Source organism: Asterias rubens, chromosome 14 (genome assembly GCF_902459465.1).
Source record: "Asterias rubens chromosome 14, eAstRub1.3, whole genome shotgun sequence".
NCBI lineage: Eukaryota > Metazoa > Echinodermata > Asteroidea > Forcipulatida > Asteriidae > Asterias > Asterias rubens.
This window is the reverse complement of record NC_047075.1, coordinates 10,241,743-10,263,762: the sequence shown is the minus strand read 5'-3', so window position 1 is coordinate 10,263,762 and position 22,020 is coordinate 10,241,743. Positions and strand designations below refer to the sequence as shown.

Here is a 22,020-nt window from a genome sequence, read left to right as displayed (position 1 = left end):
CTAATCCCAAAACGAAATCGAATGACCCTTTTGAGTAAAGCATTCGATTTTGCGCGAAAAAGAATAGCTTGGTGGTTTAATTGGCTGCTCATTTCCCGAAATTGACCGAGAAAAGCTATATTAGATAAGCAATATGCCACACGCATTACATAATACGTCATTGGGCGTACCATTACTAAGGAAACAAAGGGGTAGGGTAATGTTGCGTAGCGACTTTTGTCGATACAAGTAGACAAGTGAGCGCAAGCAGTGACCCGTATTGGTGACAGATGACACTATAAAATAGTTGATGATGGGGGAGCAGTACTTAATAAATGATATATGCTTTGGCTTAAAGTGGTTCGATGAATAAGCCGCACTGTTAAAGCGATGAGTCCAACACAATAACATGCATTATGTATTCCCTGTTGTTTCGAGGTCAAGTTGATAAGTCGTCCATTTTGTATCAGACTAAGTACATGTGACCCGTCCGTTAACTTTGGTCTATCAACTTATGAGTTTGATGTTACTCTCTAAATGTAAAATAATGAAAAACACCACTCTCAACATTTCGAGTTGTCCCTCAAATAGCTCTTTAAAAGGAGTAGTGGTTATTTCACTCTTTAAGAGGGATTGCACTCCAGGACAGAGTGAACAAAAAATATTCACAAAGATGCAAACTTCAGTGGAAGACCGAGTTCTTCCTCATGTAGCTCTTGTTCAATATTTTACATTAGTAATTTAGGTGGGTGAGAATTGATCCTCACTGGTTGCCCACAGCTACACTTTGCAAAATGATAATACTTTAAAGATGCTATGTCAGATTTTTTGCCCCAAACATTAAAAAAATATAATTTTTGGGTGTGAATGGTATTTCAAAGGGTATCACCCGCTCTAAAGAAAAAGTTTAACTTTTACTTTTAATGGTCAGGAACCATGACAAAAATTTTAAACGTTTCTTATGAGAATTGGTCAGGTGATTTATTGTCGGAATCCCGACAAAAACTAATTTTGAGCACTTTTTTTTCACTGCTACTAATATTTGGCGGACTTTTCGAGCAATGGCACAAATAAAAGCTTGTAACTTTCTCGACCCCCATCAAAATACCTATTGAGTTTCAAATCTAAATTTTGGGGTCAAATCGGCCGAAAATCTGACATAGCATCTTTAAAAATGCAATCATAACTGGCTCCGAACAGCAGGTGATCAAACAAATTGACCAAAAGTGAACCATGCTGAACTGCATGACCCTCCATTATTAGAGCTGCCATTTTAGTTAAAGTCTTTGGAAAGATTTCAAAGTACCCCTAATTACTAAAACGCATCCAAGCTTTTCTCAATCACAGTTTGCCTGTGTTGTTAACCTCATGACTTCGGTGTGGGGGTAAACTTAAAGGAAAACGTTGCCTTAAAGATACTTTAAAAGTAGAATATAATGATCCAAACAAGTATCACTCGAAGTTGCGTAGTTTTCCTTTTACCTCGTCGACAAACACGGTCTGCCAGTAATGGAAGTCAAGTGTTTGACTCCCATAAATGGCCGACCGTGTTAGTTCGCAACGTAAAAGAAAAAAAAACAGGCACTTTCGAGGCACAATTGTGTGGATCATTGTATTCTACTTTTAGAACATCATTCTAAGCATATGCATTTAAAAAAAAAAAACGGTTACAAACGATTTTCAAAGACCAACTCGACCGATCCAAGGCAAAGTGTTCCTTTAAGACAGCAACAAATTTAACGCAGCTGTTGTACAAGCACCTATAATTTTAAACTTGTTATTCGCATTATAAAAATGAAAATACCAGAGGATGGAACTTTTTATTACGGTAATTTTGACACCTCTTTTGTTACAAACGGTTGAGTATAGTTATTGCAGTATGTGCTTACAGGTGGAAGGTACCCATTTTCATTGTTACAGTAACTCATATTCTCCCCCGATTCAGCGTGAAGCTAATAGCGGGAATTTTGAAATAGGAGTTACTGCAACAATAGAAATTCGTACTTTTCACCTGTAAACACTTGCCGCGACAACAATATTCGACCGATTATAGAAGGGGAGGTGTCAAAATCACCATAATTAATTGTCCGTCTCCTGGTTGTTTCGTTTTTATAACACGAGTTACACGATTAAAATAAAAGAACAGGTTCACAATTAACTATGATTTTTAATTGTTTGCCTTTTTCGGTAATATATAGCAAATTTTCTTAAAGATGTTTTCAAAGTGTTGAAATTATGCTGTTTTTCTCCATACAATATTTTTGGGAGAACAAACTCAGTATCGCGTGCACAAACTTAGCAAGAAAAAGGAGGGTTAGATTTGTTTATCCTTTGGCGCTCAAATCAAACTGAAAAGTGGATGGGATAAATTTGTTTATCCTTTAATGCTCAAAACCAACAAAAAAGTAGGAGGGTAGATTTGTTTATCCCTTGAAACTCAAACACGGCAAAATGTGCGATATATTGAACAAATAAGTGGAGTTTATCTATTTTTATAACGTTAGCATAAAAGAATTAGATTGATTCGTAAAATCCACAGCATGTTTTTCACGATTTGGAATCATAATGGTAAAACAAAAACTTATTGCTTTAAAATCCTGTTTCGAGAGCAATTCTCAGACCATAATGAACATTTAAAGATACTGTGACAAATAACCAAAAATAAACAAGTTCACAATTAAATAAACAATTTTTAGTTTTGTACTGTTTTTGGTAATATATAGCAACTTTTCTTGAAGATGTTTTCAAAATGTTAAAACTATAATGTTTTTCTCCATAAAATACCTTTGGGAGAACAAAGTCAATATTGGGTGCACAAACTTAGCCAAAAAGAGGAGGGGATATATTTGTTTATCCTTTGGTGCTCAAATCAAGCTGAAAAATGGAAGGGGTAGATGTATAAAACATTGTAAGGAACGATTCCCATCTGAAGTAACATAGTTTTCGAGAAAGAAGTATTTTTTCCACGAATTTGATTTAGATACACAAAGTTTAGAATTTGGGGTCTCGAAATCAAGCGTCTAAACACACACAACTTCGTGTTACAAGTTTTTTTTTTTCTGTCATAGTTATCTCGCAACTCCGACGACCAATCGAGCTCAAAATTTTCACAGGTTTGTTATTTTATGCATATGTTGACATACACCAAGTGAGAAGACTGGTCTTTGACAATTACCAATAGTGCTCACTGTACGAAAAAGTATATACAAGAAGGCGGAGCACAGCGCAAGCAGTGATCCGGAATGGCAATGTGCGCATGCGCATTGGCGTTTTAGGATCAATTGTTTGGTGGGCGATGCTGCATCTGGGGTTGCTACAATAAGACAGTTGCAGCTCAAGAGAGAAAGTGCTGTAAAAAAAGTTGTGAAGCAAGACTGATGATAAGTGTTATCCACAGTATACATTGTTTGGGGAATTGTGGTGTAGAAGACCGGGTTCTTTGAGAGTGCTGTAAACAAGACAAACTGGTGAGATCGTAAGTTGAACTTCATTGTGTATTACTTTGGCTCTTCTTAAATATTATGTTTATATGTGCTTACACTGTTTAACTTTCTATAGTTGTGTCATATGTATGTTTGTTAACATTTAAACGTCACTTGCGTGTGGTTGCCAGTCGCAGAAGCTTTGGACTGTGGCATTAAAAGTAACACATGTTGGTAATGTAAACAGTGCCGAAACTCAACCGATTGACCCTCTGTAAAATAATCGTTTGCGGCAATCGTGTGACGGTTGCCGAACCGGCCCTAAATTGACCGTGCGCCATCTTGTTGAGTTCCGGTATTGTGGTAGACTTTGAATCATGAGCAAATAATAGCTCCTGTGATTGTATTATCTTCGTCATGATTTGACATAGTGCCGTCTGTAAAATTGTTACAGGGGAACCAACTGTCATGCAATTTTTTAATTCAACAGATTTCAGAGTATTTCTACTGTGTACCTATGTTTCCCCTTTCCAACTTTGGCCTCGGTTCACTATAAACGAATGAAGGAATACAAGGGTAGCGAAGAGTTCATAAACGGCCGTTTAAAACCGGCAGGCTTCTTTATCGCACGGCAACGACCTGCAATGTTTTAAACGAACGTTTAAGAGCGAGTCACTATCCCAACTCATAATTGCATCTTTGTTAAAAAACGTATACAAAAATACAATTATAGACACTTTAACAATTAATAATTCGAAGTTTGACATATTTTTTGTACAAGAACTTTGTGAAGAATTTGTTCGATGCGAATGGGTTGTGTGTACACGCCGATTATAAACAGCTCCAGCTGGTCATTATCAACCGTTTAAACACCCCACGTGATACGCTCTCCGCCAATATGATTTTTATTGAATGGTAATTGGACATAACTCCTTTTTGAAAAGTATGCTCAGCTAGCTGATTGCTTGGTAATAACAAGCTTGGCTAATATCTCTCCGGGGTCCAACGTCATAGAGCTGATCAAGCACAAAACTTTGCTGAAGCAAACAAATCAAAATCAGATTACCGTCCAAAAATATTACTTAACTAAATTGTTATGCTGGTAGACATCAGGTACATACCAGTCACAATCAATGTTTATGGCATGACAAATGGCCAGCAAATGTGTTAAACAAGTGAGCTACTATTGTGCTTAAGCAAGTTTGTCGCTTAAAGCCATTATACACTTTCGGAGCAGAAGATTTACAAATAACATACAGGGTTTACAGAAGGTAATGGTAAAAGACTTCTCTTGAAATCCATGAAATGCTTTACTCTTTGAGAAAACATCAAAACAATTATCAATTCTCGATAACAAGAATTACGGATTTATAGTAAACACATGTCATGACCAGGCAAAACGCGCAAAAACAAGGGCTGATTTTCCCGTTATTTTCTCCCGACTCCGATGACCGATTGAGGCTAAATTTTCACAGGTTTGTTATTTTATATATTAGTTGTGACACACGAAGTGTGGGCCTAGGACAATAGTGTTTACAGAAAGTGTCCACTGGCTTTAAGCAGCTCTATGAAATCGGCCCAGGCTACCAACCAACGTGCAGTAGGCCTACGGCATAGCTTGTCCTGCTGACAATGCTTTGCCAATCATAATTCTAACTTTGAGCTGGATGTCTGTTTTGTATACTTAAGTTCATCAATTTCAAATTAGGTGAGTTTTGAAGGGCAATCAGTAGAGTTCGTCACGCCAATAGCGCACCGTTTTGTGCGAGATTTAACGCAGAATGAATCGATACGTCATTACGGCTCTCTCTCTCCTTGGCGTCCGTATTGATCCAAAATGGTAGTATCTTCAAAGCTATTCAAGGTGATTACAGTGACCAATAATATAAATTGCTTCGGTCAAGCCTAGTATGGGCGTTATCGGTCAAATTCGGCAAATGAGCAGTCAATTTCATTTTCATGCCTTCGAATTAAAGCTGTTTTGCCTCTCCAGTTGTTACTGCGTTTCAAATTCAGAATTCGGCCATTCAGTTTCGTTTTGGGTCGAGTCAAGTTCCTTTAGCACTCTGTTCAATTTAGCGTAGCGTCATTCTTTTTCGTGACACACACGCCTCAAGAAGCGTCTGCGAATTTGAATGCTGCTTTGATGAATTGTTAAATTGAATGACTATATTTTTATAATTCGAATGACGCATCATTACATTTGACTAATCCCAAAACGAAATCGAATGACCCTTTTGAGTAAAGCATTCGATTTTGCGCGAAAAAGAATAGCTTGGTGGTTTAATTGGCTGCTCATTTCCCGAAATTGACCGAGAAAAGCTATATTAGATAAGCAATATGCCACACGCATTACATAATACGTCATTGGGCGTACCATTACTAAGGAAACAAAGGGGTAGGGTAATGTTGCGTAGCGACTTTTGTCGATACAAGTAGACAAGTGAGCGCAAGCAGTGACCCGTATTGGTGACAGATGACACTATAAAATAGTTGATGATGGGGGAGCAGTACTTAATAAATGATATATGCTTTGGCTTAAAGTGGTTCGATGAATAAGCCGCACTGCTAAAGCGATGAGTCCAACACAATAACATGCATTATGTATTCCCTGTTGTTTCGAGGTCAAGTTGATAAGTCGTCCATTTTGTATCAGACTAAGTACATGTGACCCGTCCGTTAACTTTGGTCTATCAACATATGAGTTTGATGTTACTCTCTAAATGTAAAATAATGAAAAACACCACTCTCAACATTTCGAGTTGTCCCTCAAATAGCTCTTTAAAAGGAGTAGTGGTTATTTCACTCTTTAAGAGGGATTGCACTCCACGACAGAGTGAACAAAAAATATTCACAAAGATGCAAACTTCAGTGGAAGACCGAGTTGTTCCTCATGTAGCTCTTGTTCAATATTTTACATTAGTAATTTAGGTGGCTGAGAATTGATCCTCACTGGTTGCCCACAAAATTGACCAAAAGTGAACCATGCTGAACTGCATGACCCTCCATTATTAGAGCTGCCATTTTAGTTAACCTCATGACTTTGGTGTGGGGGTAAACTTAAAGGAAAACGTTGCCTTAAAGATACTTTAAAAGTAGAATATAATGATCCAAACAAGTATCACTCGAAGTTGCGTAGTTTTCCTTTTACCTCGTCGACAAACACGGTCTGCCAGTAATGGAAGTCAAGTGTTTGACTCCCATAAAAGGCCGACCGTGTTAGTTCGCAACGTAAAAGAAAAAAACCAGGCACTTTCGAGGCACAATTGTGTGGATCATTGTATTCTACTTTTAAAACATCTTTCTAAGCATATGCATTTAAAAAAAAAACGGTTACAAACGATTTTCAAAGACCAACTCGACCGATCCAAGGCAACGTGTTCCTTTAAGACAGCAACAAATTTAACGCAGCTGTTGTATAAGCACCTATAATTTTAAACTTGTTATTCGCATTATAAAAATTAAAATACCAGAGGATGGAACTTTTTATTACGGTAATTTTGACACCTCTTTTGTTACAAACGGTTGAGTATTGTTATTGCAGTATGTGCTTACAGGTGGAAGGTACCCATTTTCATTGTTACAGTAACTCATATTCTCCCCTGATTCAGCGTGAAGCTAAAAGCGGGAATTTTGAAATAGGAGTTACTGCAACAATAGAAATTCGTACTTTTCACCTGTAAACACTTGCCGCGACAACAATACTCGACCGATTATAGAAGGTGAGGTGTCAAAATCACCATAATTAATAGTCCGTCTCCTGGTTGTTTCGTTTTTATAATACGAGTTACACGATTAAAATAAAAGAACAGGTTCACAATTAACTATGATTTTTAAATTGTTGCCTTTTTCGGTAATATATAGCAAATTTTCTTAAAGATGTCTTCAAAGTGTTGAAATTATGCTGTTTTTCTCCGTACAATATTTTTGGGAGAACAAACTCAGTATCGGGTGCACAAACTTAGCAAGAAAAAGGAGGGTTAGATTTGTTTATCCTTTGGCGCTCAAATCAAACTGAAAAGTGGATGGGATAAATTTGTTTATCCTTTGCTGCTCAAAACCAACAAAAAAGTAGGAGGGTAGATTTGTTTATCCCTTGAAACTCAAACACGGCAAAGTGTGCGATATATTGAACAAATAAGTGGAATTTATCTATTTTTATAACGTTAGCATAAAAGAATTAGATTGATTCGTAAAATCCACAGCATGTTTTTCACGATTTGGAATCATAATGGTAAAACAAAAACTTACTGCTTTAAAATCCTGTTTCGAGAGCAATTCTCAGACCATAATGAACATTTAAAGATACTGTGACAAATAACCAAAAATAAACAAGTTCACAATTAAATAAACAATTGTTAGTTTTGTACTGTTTTTGGTAATATATAGCAACTTTTCTTGAAGATGTTTTCAAAATGTTAAAACTATAATGTTTTTCTCCATAAAATACCTTTGGGAGAACAAAGTCAATATTGGGTGCACAAACTTAGCCAAAAAGAGGAGGGGATATGTTTGTTTATCCTTTGGTGATCAAATCAAGCTGAAAAATGGAAGGGGTAGATGTATAAAACATTGTAAGGAACGATTGCCATCTGAAGTAACATAGTTTTCGAGAAAGAAGTATTTTTCCACGAATTTGATTTAGATACATAAAGTTTAGAATTTGGGGTCTCGAAATCAAGCGTCTAAACACACACAACTTCGTGTTACAAGGTTTTTTTTTCTGTCATAGTTATCTCGCAACTCCGACGACCAATCGAGCTCAGAATTTTCACAGGTTTGTTATTTTATGCATATGTTGACATACACCAAGTGAGAAGACTGGTCTTTGACAATTACCAATAGTGCTCACTGTACGAAAAAGTATATACAAGAAGGCGGAGCACAGCGCAAGCAGTGATCCGGAATGGCAATGTGCGCATGCGCATTGGCGTTTTAGGATCAATTGTTTGGTGGGCGATGCTGCATCGGGGGTGGCTACAATAAGACAGTTGCAGCTCAAGAGAGAAAGTGCTGTAAAAAAAGTTGTGAAGCAAGACTGATGATAAGTGTTATCCACAGTATACCTTGTTTGGGGAGTTTTGGTGTAGAAGACCGGGTTCTTTGAGAGTGCTGTAAACAAGACAAACTGGTGAGATCGTAAGTTGAACTTCATTGTGTATTACTTTGGCTCTTCTTGAATATTATGTTTATATGTGCTTACACTGTTTAACTTGCTATAGTTGTGTCATATGTATGTTTGGTAACATTTAAACGTCACTTGCGTGTGGTTGCCAGTCGCAGAAGCTTTGGACTGTGGCATTAAAAGTAACACATGTTGGTAATGTAAACAGTGCCGAAACTCAACCGCTTGACCCTCTGTAAAATAATCGTTTGCGGCAATCGTGTGACGGTTGTCAAACCGGCCCTAAATTGACCGTGCGCCAAAGTGCATGTTGTGTCATGCTTCTTCATAAAACATCTTGTTGAGTTCCGGTATTGTGGTAGACTTTGAATCATGAGCAAATAATAGCTCCTGTGATTGTATTGTCTTCGTCATGATTTGACATAGTGCCGTCTGTAAAATTGTTACAGGGGAACCAAATTTCATGCAATTGTTTAATTCAACAGGTTTCAGAGTATTTCTACTGTGTACCTATGTTTCCCCTTTCCAACTTTGGCCACGGTTCACTATAAACGAATGAAGGAATACTAGGAACGCGAAGAGTTCATAAACGGCCGTTTAAAACCGGCAGGCTTCTTTATCGCACGGCAACGACCTGCAATGTTTTAAACGAACGTTTAAGAGCGAGTCACTATCCCAACTCATAATTGCATCTTTGTTAAAAAACGTATAAAAAAATACAATTATAGACACTTTAACAATTAATAATTCGAAGTTTGACATATTTTTTGTACAAGAACTTTGTGAAGAATTTGTTCGATGCGAATGGGTTGTGTGTACACGCCGATTATAAACAGCTCCAGCTGGTCATTATCAACCGTTTAAACACCCCACGTGATACGCTCTCCGCCAATATGATTTTTATTGAATGATAATTGGACATAACTCCTTTTTGAAAAGTATGCTCAGCTAGCTGATTGCTTGGTAATAACAAGCTTGGCTAATATCTCTCCGGGGCCCAATGTCATAGAGCTGATCAAGCACAAAACTTTGCTGAAGCAAACAAATCAAAATCAGATTACCGTCCAAAAATATTACTTAACTAAATTGTTATGCTGGTAGACATCAGGTACATACCAGTCACAATCAATGTTTATGGCATGACAAATGGCCAGCAAATGTGTTAAACAAGTGAGCTATTATTGTGCTTAAGCAAATTTGTCGCTTAAAGCCATTATACACTTTCGGAGCAAAAGATTTACAAATAACATACAGGGTTTACAGAAGGTAATGGTAAAAGACTCTCTTGAAATATTATTCCATGAAATGCTTTACTTTTTGAGAAAACAATTATCAATTCTCGATAACAAGAATTACGGATTTATAGTAAACACATGTCATGACCAGGCAAAACGCGCGAAAACAAGGGCTGGTTTTCCCGTTATTTTCTCCCGACTCCGATGACCGATTGAGGCTAAATTTTCACAGGTTTGTTATTTTATATATTAGTTGTGATACACGAAGTGTGGGCCTAGGACAATAGTGTTTACAGAAAGTGTCCACTGGCTTTAAGCAGCTCTATGAAATCGGCCCAGGCTACCAACCAACGTGCAGTAGGCCTACGGCATAGCTTGTCCTGCTGACAATGCTTTGCCAATCATAATTCTAACTTTGAGCTGGACGTCTGTTTTGTATACTTAAGTTCATCAATTTCAAATTAGGTTAGTTTTGCAGGGCAATCAGTAGAGTTCGTCACGCCAATAGCGCACCGTTTTGTGCGAGATTTAACGCAGATTGAATCGATACGTCATTACGGCTCTCTCTCTCCTTGGCGTCCGTATTGATCCAAAATGGTAGTATCTTCAAACCTATTCAAGGTGATTACAGTGACCAATAATATAAATTGCTTCGGTCAAGGCCTAGTATAGGCGTTATCGGTCAAATTCGGCAAATGAGCAGTTAATTTCATTTTCATGCCTTCGAATTAAAGCTGTTTTGCCTCTCCAGTTGTTACTGCGTTTCAAATTCAGAATTCGGCCATTCAGTTTCGTTTTGGGTCGAGTCAAGTTCCTTTAGCACTCTGTTCAATTTAGCGTAGCGTCATTCTTTTTCGTGACACACACGCCTCAAGAAGCGTCTGCGAATTTGAATGCTGCTTTGATGAATTGTTAAATTGAATGACTATTTTTTTTAATTCGAATGACGCATCATTACATTTGACTAATCCCAAAACGAAATCGAATGACCCTTTTGAGTAAAGCATTCGATTTTGCGCGAAAAAGAATAGCTTGGTGGTTTAATTGGCTGCTGATTTCCCGAAATTGACCGAGAAAAGCTATATTAGATAAGCAATATGCCACACGCATTACATAATACGTCATTGGGCGTACCATTACTAAGGAAACAAAGGGGTAGGGTAATGTTGCGTAGCGACTTTTGCCGTCACAAGTAGACAAGTGAGCGCAAGCAGTGACCCGTATTGGTGACAGATGACACTATAAAACAATTGATGATGGGGGAGCAGTACTTAATGAATGATATATGCTTTGGCTTAAAGTGGTTCGATGAATAAGCCGCACTGCTAAAGCGATGGGTCCAACACAATAACATGCATTATGTATTCCCTGTTGTTTCGAGGTCAAGTTGATAAGTCGTCCATTTTGTATCAGACTAAGTACATGTGACCCGTCCGTTAACTTTGGTCTATCAACTTATGAGTTTGATGTTACTCTCTAAATGTAAAATAATGAAAAACACCACTCTCAACATTTCGAGTTGTCCCTCAAATAGCTCTTTAAAAGGAGTAGTGGTTATTTCACTCTTTAAGAGGGATTGCACTCCAGGACAGAGTGAACAAAAAATATTCACAAAGATGCAAACTTCAGTGGAAGACCGAGTTGTTCCTCATGTAGCTTCTGTTCAGTATTTTACATTAGTAATTTAGGTGGGTGAGAATTGATCCTCACTGGTTGCCCACAGCTACACTTTGCAAAATGATAATACTTTAAAGATGCTATGTCAGATTTTTTGCACCAAACATTAAACAAATATAATTGTTGGGTGTGAATGGTATTTCAAAGAGTTTAACTTTTACTTTAAATGGTCAGGAAACATGAACAAATTTTAAAACGTTTCTTATAAGAATTGGTCAGGTGATTTATTGTCGGAATCCCGACAAAAACTAATTTTGAGCACTTTATTTCACTGCTACTAATATTTGGCAGACTTTTCGAGCAATGGCACAAAGAAAAGCTTGTAACTTTCTCGACCCCCATCAAAATACCTATTGAGTTTCAAATCAAAATTTCGGGGTCAAGTCGGCCAAAAATCATGGCCAAGTGAACCATGTAGAACTGCATGACCATCCATTATTAGAGCTGCAAGTCTTTGGAAGGATTTCAAAGTACCCTTAATTACTAAAACGCATCCAAGCTTTTCTCAATCACAGTTTGCCAGTGTTGTTAACCTCATGACTTCGGTTTGGGGGTAAACTTAAAAGAACACGTTGCCTTAAAGATACTTTAAAAGTAGAATATAATGATCCAAACAAGTATCACTCGAAGTAGCGTAGTTTTCCTTTTACCTCCTCGACAAACACGGTCTGCCACTAATGAAAGTCAAATTTTTGACTCCCATAAATGGCCGAGCGTGTTAGTTCGCAACGTAAAAGAAAAAAAAACAGGCACTTTCGAGGCACAATATTGTGTGGTTCATTGTATTCTACTTTTAAAACATCTTTCTAAGCATATGCATTTAAAAAAAAAAAAAAAAAAAAAACGGTTACAAACGATTTTCAAAGACCAACTCGACCGATCCAAGGCAACGTGTTCCTTTAAGACAGCAACAAATTTAACGCAGCTGTTGTATAAGCACCTATAATGTTAAAAATTTTATTCGCATTATAAAAATGAAAATACCAGAGGATGGAACTTTTTATTACGGTGATTTTGACACCTCGTTTGTTACAAACGGTTGAGTTTTTTTGTTGCAGTATGTGCTTACAGGTGGAAGGTACCCATTTTCATTGTTACAGTAACTCATATTCTCCCCCGATTCAGCGTGAAGCTAATAGCGGGAATTTTGAAATAGGAGTTACTGCAACAATAGAAATTCGTACTTTATACCTTTAAACACTTGCCGCGACAACAATACTCGACCGATTATAGAAGGGGAGGTGTCAAAATCACCATAATTAATTGTCCGTCTACTGGTTGTTTCGTTTTTATAATACGAGTTACACGATTAAAATAAAAGAACAGGTTCACAATTAACTATGATTTTTTCTGTTTTGCCTTTTTCGGTAATATATAGCAAATTTTCTTAAAGATGTTTTCAAAGTGTTGAAATTATGCTGTTTTTCTTCCTACAATATTTTTTTGAGAACAAACTCAGTATGGGGTGCACAAACTTAGCAAGAAAAAGGAGTGTTAGATTTGTTTATCCTTTGGCGCTCAAATCAAGCTGAGAAGTCGATGGGATAAATTTGTTTATCCTTTGCTGCTCAAAACCAACCAAAAAGTAGGAGTGTAGATTTGTTTATCCCTTGAAACTCAAACACGGCAAAATGTGCGATATATTGTAACAAATAAGTGGAATTTATCTATTTTTAAAACGTTAGCATAGAAAAATTAGATTGATTCGTAAAATCTACAGCATATTTTTCACGATTTGGAGGAAAAAATTGTATAACAAAAAAAGTTTGCTTTAATATCCTGTTTCGAGAGCAATTTACAGACCATAAGGACAATTTTAAGCTGTAAATTTGAAAAATAACCAAATCAAAAAAAATACAGTTAAATAGGAACTTGTTAAGGTGCTTTAAAGGCAGCGGACACTATTGGTAATTACTCAAAATAATTATCAGCATAAAACCTCACTTGGTAACGAGTAATTGGGAGAGGTTGGTTGTATAAAACATTGTAAGGAACGATTCCCATCTGTAGTAACATAGTTTTCGAGAAAGAAGTATTTTTCCACGAATTTGAATTAGAGACCTCAAGTTTAGAATTTGGGGTCTCGAAATCAAGCGTCTAGACACACACAACTTCGTGTTACAAGGGTGTGTTTTTTTTCTCGCAACTCCGACGACCAATCGAGCTCAAATTTTCACAGGTTTGTTATTTTATGCTTATGTTGACATACACCAAGTGAGAAGACTGGTCTTTGACAATTACCAATAGTGCTCACTGTATGAAAAAGTATATACAAGAAGGCGGAGCACAGCGCAAGCAGTGATCCGGAATGGCAATGTGCGCATGCGCATTGGCGTTTTAGGATCAATTGTTTTGGCGATGCTGCATCTGGGGTTGCTACAATAAGACAGTTGCAGCTCAAGAGAGAAAGTGCTGTAAAAAAGGTTGTGAAGCGAGACTGATGATAAGTGTTATCCACAGTATACATTGTTTGGGGAATTGTGGTGTAGAAGACCGGGTTCTTTGAGAGTGCTGTAAACAAGACAAACTGGTGAGATCGTAAGTTGAACTTCATTGTGTATTACTTTGGCTCTTCTTGAATATTATGTTTATATGTGCTTACACTGTTTAACTTGCTATAGTAGCCCACGGCATTGTCATTTCATAAGTTGTGTCATATGTATGTTTGTTAACATTTAAACGTCACTTGCGTGTGGTTGCCAGTCGCAGAAGCTGTGGACTGTGGTATTAAAAGTAACACATGTTGGTAATGTAAACAGTGCCGAAACTCAACCGATTGACCCCCTATAAAATAATCGTTTGCGGCAATCGTGTGACGGTTGCCGAACCGGCCCTAAATTGACCGTGCGCCAAAGTGCATGTTGTGTCATGCTTCTTCATAAAACATCTTGTTGAGTTCCTGTATTGTGGTAGACTTTGAATCATGAGCAAATAATAGCTCCTGTGATTGTATTATCTTCGTCATGATTTGAACTCATAATTGCATCTTTGTTAAAAAACGTATACAAAAATACAATTATAGACACTTTAACAATTAATAATTCGAAGTTTGACATATTTTTTGTACAAGAACTTTGTGAGGAATTTGTTCGATGCGAATGGGTTGTGTGTACACGCCGATTATAAACAGCTCCAGCTGGTCATTATCAACCGTTTAAACACCCAACGTGATACGCTCTCCGCCAATATGATTTTTATTGAATGATAATTGGACATAACTCCTTTTTGAAAAGTATGCTCAGCTATCTCATTGCTTGGTAATAACAAGCTTGGCTAATATCTCTCCGGGGCCCAATGTCATAGAGCTGATCAAGCACAAAACTTTGCTGAAGCAAACAAATCAAAATCAGATTACCGTCCAAAAATATTACTTAACTAAATTGTTATGCTGGTAGACATCAGGTACATACCAGTCACAATCAATGTTTATGGCATGACAAATGGCCAGCAAATGTGTTAAACAAGTGAGCTACTATTGTGCTTAAGCAAGTTTGTCGCTTAAAGCCATTATACACTTTCGGAGCAGAAGATTTACAAATAACATACAGGGTTTACAGAAGGTAATGGTAAAAGACTTCTCTTGAAATATTATTCCATGAAGTGCTTTACTTTTTGAGAAAACATCAAAACAATTATCAATTCTCGATAACAAGAATTACGGATTTATAGTAAACACATGTCATGACCAGGCAAAACGCGCGAAAACAAGGGCTGGTTTTCCCGTTATTTTCTCCCGACTCCGATGACCGATTGAGGCTAAATTTTCACAGGTTTGTTATTTTATATATTAGTTGTGATACACGAAGTGTGGGCCTAGGACAATAGTGTTTACAGAAAGTGTCCACTGGCTTTAAGCAGCTCTATGAAATCGGCCCAGGCTACCAACCAACGTGCAGTAGGCCTACGGCATAGCTTGTCCTGCTGACGATGCTTTGCCAATCATAATTCTAACTTTGAGCTGGACGTCTGTTATGTATATTTAAGTTCATCAATTTCAAATTAGGTGAGTTTTGCAGGGCAATCAGTAGAAATCGTCACGCCAATAGCGCAACGTTTTGTGCGAGGTTTAACGCAGAATGAATCGATATGTCATTACGGCTCTCTCTCTCCTTGGCGTCCGTATTGATCCAAAATGGTAGTAACTTCAAACCTATTCAAGGTGATATAAATTGCTTCGGTCAAGGCCTAGTATAGGTTTTCTCGGTCATATTCGGCAAATGAGCAGTCAAATTCATTTTCATGCCTTCGAATTAAAGCTGTTTTGCCTCTCCAGTTGTTAACTGCGTTTCAAATTCAGAATTCGGCCATTCAGTTTCCTTTTGGGTCGAGTCAAATTCCTTTAGCACTCTGTTCAATTTAGCGTAGCGTAATTCTTTTTCGTGACACACACGCCGCAAGAAGCGTCTGCGAATTTAAATGCTGTTTTGATGAATTGTTAAATTGAATGATTATTTTTGTTAATTCGAATGACGCAACATTACATTTGACTAATCCCAAAACGAAATCGAATGACTCTTTTGAGTATAGCATTCGATTTTGCGCGAAATAGAATAGCTTGGTGGTTAAATTGGCTGCTCATTTTCCGAAATTTACCGAGAAAACCTATATTAGATAAGCAATATGCCACACGCATTACATAATACGTTATTGGGCGTACTATTACTAAGGAAACAAAGGGGTAGTGACGAGTTCGTTCGCGGCCGTTCAGAACCGGCAACGACCCTGCAAGGTTTTAAACGACCGTGAGTAGAACGAGTCACAACTCTTTTATTCCCATACATAAATGTCTTGTTGGTTAAGAGGCATAATAAAGTAAGAAACTGTAAAACGTATACGTTTCCAATGTGCTTGAGCTCTGTATGTACGACGTCCGTGTTTTGCATTGTTATGACTGAGATGCCTATTTCCGACAGTTTCTTGGTTGTTTCGTGCGTATAGTCTTGGTGCAACACGTTCTGGTTTTCATAAATACTACTAAGTCTCTAGATCTATGGCGCAACTCGATGCAAGGAAAGAAAAAAATTTTGCTTTGTTGCCTTCGATTTGTGTTCGTATTGTAAAGAGGCCACATAACAGTCGTTTGTTAAAAAAAACATAGATATAGATGCATTTTCCATCCCTCGAAACACATTTGTTTTCTCCTCAAAACGAGAATGTTGATATATCAAGAACTCGGTGTTCGCTAAAATATGTATTGTTTTAAGGGGACAAAATAGCATTTCGTGGGAACACAGTCATATTTTAAAAGACCAGAGAGTATCGAGGTAACGTATTCAAGTTAGAAGATAAGGATAATATTTAGATGGAACGAAATAAAGTCAGTATTTGTTTCGTATTTTTTTATAGTTTGCTAACCAGTCCGTTTTATTATTTTTTTTTCGTGCAGTTAGGTTCATCATCAGGTGTTTTTGTTCAGCAGAGTGTGAGTTGGTATCCCCAGCCGTAACACTTGTGTCCTTAAAACCATTGGACACTTTCGGTAAACAATACTGTCCAAGGCCCACACTTCGTGTATCACAACTAATATATAAAATAACAAACCTGTGAAAATTTAGGCTCAATCGGTCATCGGAGTCGGGAGAAAATAACGGAAAAACCCGCCCTTGTTTCCGCACGTTTCACCGTATCATGACATGTGTTTAAAATAAATCCGTAATTCTCGATATCGAGAATTGATTTTGTTTAATGTTTTCTCAAGCATTTCATGAAATAATATTTCAAGAGAAGTCTTTCGCCAATACCTTCTGTAAACCCTGTAAGTTGTTTGTAAATTTGTGAACTTTTAATTTTGTGTTCCGAAAGTGTCCAATGGCTTTAAGCAAGGCAATTAACCCTTGCGTCGTCCTTCGGATGGGACGTAAAGCCGTTGGTACCATGTGTTGTGTTGTGTAACGCATGTAATAAACCCAGTGCGCTTATCGGTGTTCCAAGTTGTGGATGCTGTATGCGCCGTAGCACATTGTAAACCTTGTGAAGTTCTACAAAATTTGGTTTTAGAATTCATCACTTTAATAAATTCATCACTTTCTGAAAGCTTGTATATACTCAGCGCCTTGAGTACATTACTTGGTAGCTACGTGGGCTATATAAGACTTCGATGCTATTTTTGCAATCATTTCAAAAATATTGGATTTTTGTGGAGCAATTAAAAAACGTTTAAAGCGATATTTGAGACTTTCTCTGATTTAGTCTGAATCGATAGAGTAGTTACTGCCATATCCTTGGCGTTCATATTGATTCACATTGAAGGTCTTTTTAAAATTCTTATATACAGTTTTTAGTGACCGTGAAAATAACACTGCGGCGGTTTTATGCACTTTAAAATATCGCAATAAGCCAACCACAACAGCATAACCGGTGAGCTATTTCAAAAAATATGTTACTTGGTTTGTTTGTTTCAGTTTCAAATTTGTAGCTTTGCTTGTACAAACATTCGTAGAATTGTTTTCAAAAATGTGAAAACCGTGCTGTTTTTCTTCATATCAAACATTAGGAAACATCAAAGTAAGAAACGGTTACACAAATTGCAAAGTGTGATAAATTGATGTAAACGTTTTTGTTAAGAGATAGGTTGTCATACCGCTTGCAGAGATTTTCAAGCTACAGGGTTATTCCAAACGTATATCAAAGTGTTGCTTTTTTTTTACGTTTTCTCTGTTTTTTGGATAAACGAACCTCATCAGTTTCTTATTAGTTGAGTTTGGCAGGGCAATTTATTCACACTAGGAAATCGATGCAACCATTTACTGCACTCTATTTGGCGTCCATATTAATCCAGATTGAACGTCTCATCAAACCTTCTAAACGAAGGTCCGGGAAAATAAATAGATTCAGTTAAGTTTGGTCAAGGTCTAATGATAAGCATAATGCCACGCTTCTTGGTAAAACCCATAGAGCGAGCGTACCCTTACTACATCTTATCTTACCGTAGAGCAGTTTCGCTAAATGAGTAGAACGCTCGACCACAGAAATTTAGCACACGATACATCACAACAATGGCAGCATTGTTTCATTGACTGTGCAGGCAAACGTTTTGGTGTGCACGCGAACGCACTTAGAGTTTAGCGCTGAACTGTTCTCTTTTGTAAAATTTAGTTCATAACTTTCAAATTAGTTGGGTTTATTGGCAGGGCACTTTCAGGAAATTCCTTATATACCAGTGAATTGATGTGATCAATATTGCACTCTCCTTTGCGTATTAAACAATATTGGACGTCTCATCACCCCTCCTAAACGAAAGTTCGGGGAAGTAAATCGCTGCGGTCAAGGACCATTGATAAGCATTATTCCTCGCATCTTGGTAAATCAACAGAACGTACCATTGCTATATAGATATTATACATAATTTATTGGTTTTATATTGCGCTCTCTCCAGGACCAGCCTGTTCGAGGGTGTATAACAGTAAAAATTGCAAAAGATTAAGGAAATTACATGCATTAAGTGAACAGCTTTAAGAAAAGTACACCAGTAAAAAAAAAAATAAGCAAAGTAGCTTTACAAGTTATAGAGGCCAAAAAGGTGCATGACTAAAAAAAAAAAAAAAAAAAAAAAGGCAGTACAATCAATGCAATTTTGGTTCACGAAAATTTTTTTAAAATTCACACACAAATATAAACTATAACACTAAAACACGTATTGTATGTTATTTATTGTGCAGGCATACGCTTTGGTGTACACGTGACTGATAATTTAATATCGTCTCGGCACGGACTGCACTACTTCTGATCTTTACTGAAGGTATGTCATTTCAGCTAGCCATGTTCAAGAGTGAAGGCCGATCTGTAGCTTTTATCTGTTGAATGTATCATGCCACCTTAATCAATAGTTTAATTGCCTTTCAACTAATTCCTGTTATATAACACCCAAGCAGATCCTTGCCATTTGATTGGAGGATTGTCCGTCACGTGATAGCAAATAAGAGTACGATTGCACGCTGAGTCACTCACCGTGCTTTTTCGTTCCATCCGAAAAGTACCATTGCACGCTGCCATTTGATTGGAGGATTGTCCGTCACGTGATAGCAAATAAAAGTACCATTGCACGCTGAGTCACTCACCGTGCTTTTTCGTTCCATCCGAAAAGTACCATTGCACGCTGGCAGCGTGCAATGGTACTTTTCGGATGGAACGAAAAAGCTGAGTAAAAACATCACTGCGTGCGCGTGTCTTTGGTAACGCAGCAGGTGTTACTGCAAGAAGGCATAGTAACATTACTAGCATTCGGCTTCTACAGTTGAAATTGTTTGTTTTGAAAGTTGTATCTTTCAATCAAAATTACAAAGTTCTACTTGGATGTTATATAAAACAAATAATGAATGTTTTTCATTCGTGCAATGGTGCGAATATGTTCATTCGTTGAAAGCTGGAATGTTCCATTCAACTTTTAAAATAGGCTTTTAAAATAGGGCAATCATCCTTACTCGCAGCTAGGGGCTTAATTGCGGCCACACGTGTTCGGGGAAGCTGGCATTCAGGAGCGCATTTGGCTGCCAGCCACATCAACCCATTGTGACCGTACCACGGAACACAGCCAAGATCGAAAGTGTTTTTGGGGTTTTTTTTCCCCGAGGGAGGGAAACCGGATAGTATGGAAAACCCTCGTGGCACAGCAGAAAATCAACGCACAACTCAATTCACATGTGGCACCTTGGTGAGAGGCGAGTGATTTACGCACAAGCCAACCATGCCACCGAGACAGCCTTCAATATAAATTAGGATTAAACAGCGCGAATTGTGTATTGGTTACATTACTATGTTGCACTTGTTTCATGTCAGACGAAGTTGTGTGCTTTAAGATGATTGGTTTCGAGACCTCAAAATCAAATTCTGGGGTCTCGAAATCAACTTCGTGGAAACTTACTCCTTTCTCGAAAACCACTTTACTTCAAAGTAGTGTTTTGAGTATTTACCATGGTAGCGTCCACTGCCTTTAATTGGTGTGGCTGACAGATCAGAAGGAGTGGCTTAATGGATACTTTGTTCTCTGTTACATTTTCAGAAGAGTTCATTTGGGGACGTTTTATCATGGAATTCATCATCACAGCCTTGTTACTGATTCTGATGGTAACAGCCTGCCGGAGTGCAAATCAGCAGCGGTTCTTCAGAACCTTTTACCTGGCTGAAAACCGAGCTTTACTGAACCAAGTGTTTCAGTGGAAGATTGCATCGTCTACTGCAATTTGTGGGCGAGACTGCTCTATGGATCTACAATGTGTCTCATTCAACTATCATATCATGAAACGTATATGTGCCTTGAATAATGCAAGCAGAGCTCACAGCTCATCAGATGAATTGGTTAAGATGCAAGGAAGTGTGTACTACGACCAAGAAGTCAATAATCCGACGTTTTCAGCATCCAGCATTAAATATCACAGTAGCTGTATGATGTTGTATCAAGCTGGCTACCGTTACAATGGCGTATTCACTATATTTCCCACAAGTCTGAGTAATGAATTACAGGTTTACTGTGATATGGAGACAGATGGGGGAGGCTGGATCGTGTTCCAGAGGAGACAAGATGGCTCTGTCGATTTTAACCGTACCTGGGCCGATTACCAAACAGGGTTCGGTGATCTGAAGAATGAGTTCTGGTTTGGGAATGACATCCTGCGTGACCTTACTGGATCAGGTCAGTGGCAACTCAGAGTAGATTTGGAAGATTGGCAATCCAACACATCTTGGGCTTCTTATGGTCAATTTGCTGTTGGCCTAACTGGTGCCAATTACAAACTGCAGGTTGGTTCATACGATGAAGACAGTCCAGCTGGTGATTCGATGGCATATAGTAATGGGCAATTATTCAGTACCAAGGACCGGGAAAATGACAAATTTTCTGATGGAGGACAATGTGCCGTTGATTACGATAGTGGATGGTGGTTTAAGGTTTGCCATCATGCCAATCTCAACGGTTATTACTACCGACAGCCAGATGTGTCGAATGGACACGGCATAGTATGGTACCACTGGACGAGTTTGACCTACTCTCTTAAGAAATGCAGCATGAAACTACGACAAGTATTGTGAATGCAAACAAATATCTTCATGAACTGTGGGGTGAAAAGTGTATTCGGTCGAAAAATCATAATGTTTGACGGTACGCACAGGTTGACAAACTGTAACAAGTTCCATGACATATTTTGCTTGTTTGCATACACATTGAAAAAAAAAACATGAAAAATGGGTCGAACCATGTCCTTTTTTGAAGGGTCACCTGGACGGTATATTCGACCTGATCCCCAATACAAAAAAAAATATGAAAAATGGGTCGAACCGTGCTCTTTTTCGAAGGGTCACTTGACCTCGATCCCCCCCCCTGTAAAAAAAAAAAAATAAAAAAAAATAAAAAAAAAAAATGAAAAATAAAGTAATGTATTGATACAACTAATAATAATTAATTAACAAATGAACATAAAAAATAAAATTGACTTATTACAAAATTAAGAATAAAAATTAAGAATTAAAAAAAAAATAAAAATCCAGGAAGATAAGTGAATAGGAAGACTCTGAACTTATTTAATTTAATGTAACATTTATATATATATATATATAAAAAAGTTTATTAATGACCGCTTAACAAGTTTTA

At 37.6% G+C, this 22,020-nt stretch overlaps 1 protein-coding gene across 3 annotated transcripts; it reads left to right on the top strand.

Moving 5' to 3' along the window:
- Positions 1-13,847: 13,847 nt before the first annotated feature.
- LOC117299499 (ryncolin-1-like) lies at positions 13,848-21,742 on the top strand. 3 transcript variants are annotated; one of them, XM_033783043.1, is made up of 3 exons: positions 13,848-13,968; positions 19,097-19,176; positions 20,437-21,742. In XM_033783043.1, exon 3 carries the CDS (start codon positions 20,463-20,465, stop codon positions 21,459-21,461), a length of 999 nt encoding a protein of 332 aa, XP_033638934.1. In that variant the 5' UTR covers positions 13,848-13,968; positions 19,097-19,176; positions 20,437-20,462; the 3' UTR covers positions 21,462-21,742. The 3 variants fall into 3 exon arrangements, with proteins under 3 accessions (XP_033638934.1, XP_033638933.1, XP_033638935.1); XM_033783042.1 differs by having other exon boundaries at positions 13,848-13,976; XM_033783044.1 differs by lacking the exon at positions 19,097-19,176 and having other exon boundaries at positions 13,848-13,976.
- Positions 21,743-22,020: the final 278 nt, after the last annotated feature.

Excerpts from the sequence above, each read along its gene's own strand:
- LOC117299499 (XM_033783043.1), top strand. The coding sequence starts at position 20,463 with ATGGAATTCATCATCACAGCCTTGTTACTGATTCTGATGGTAACAGCC.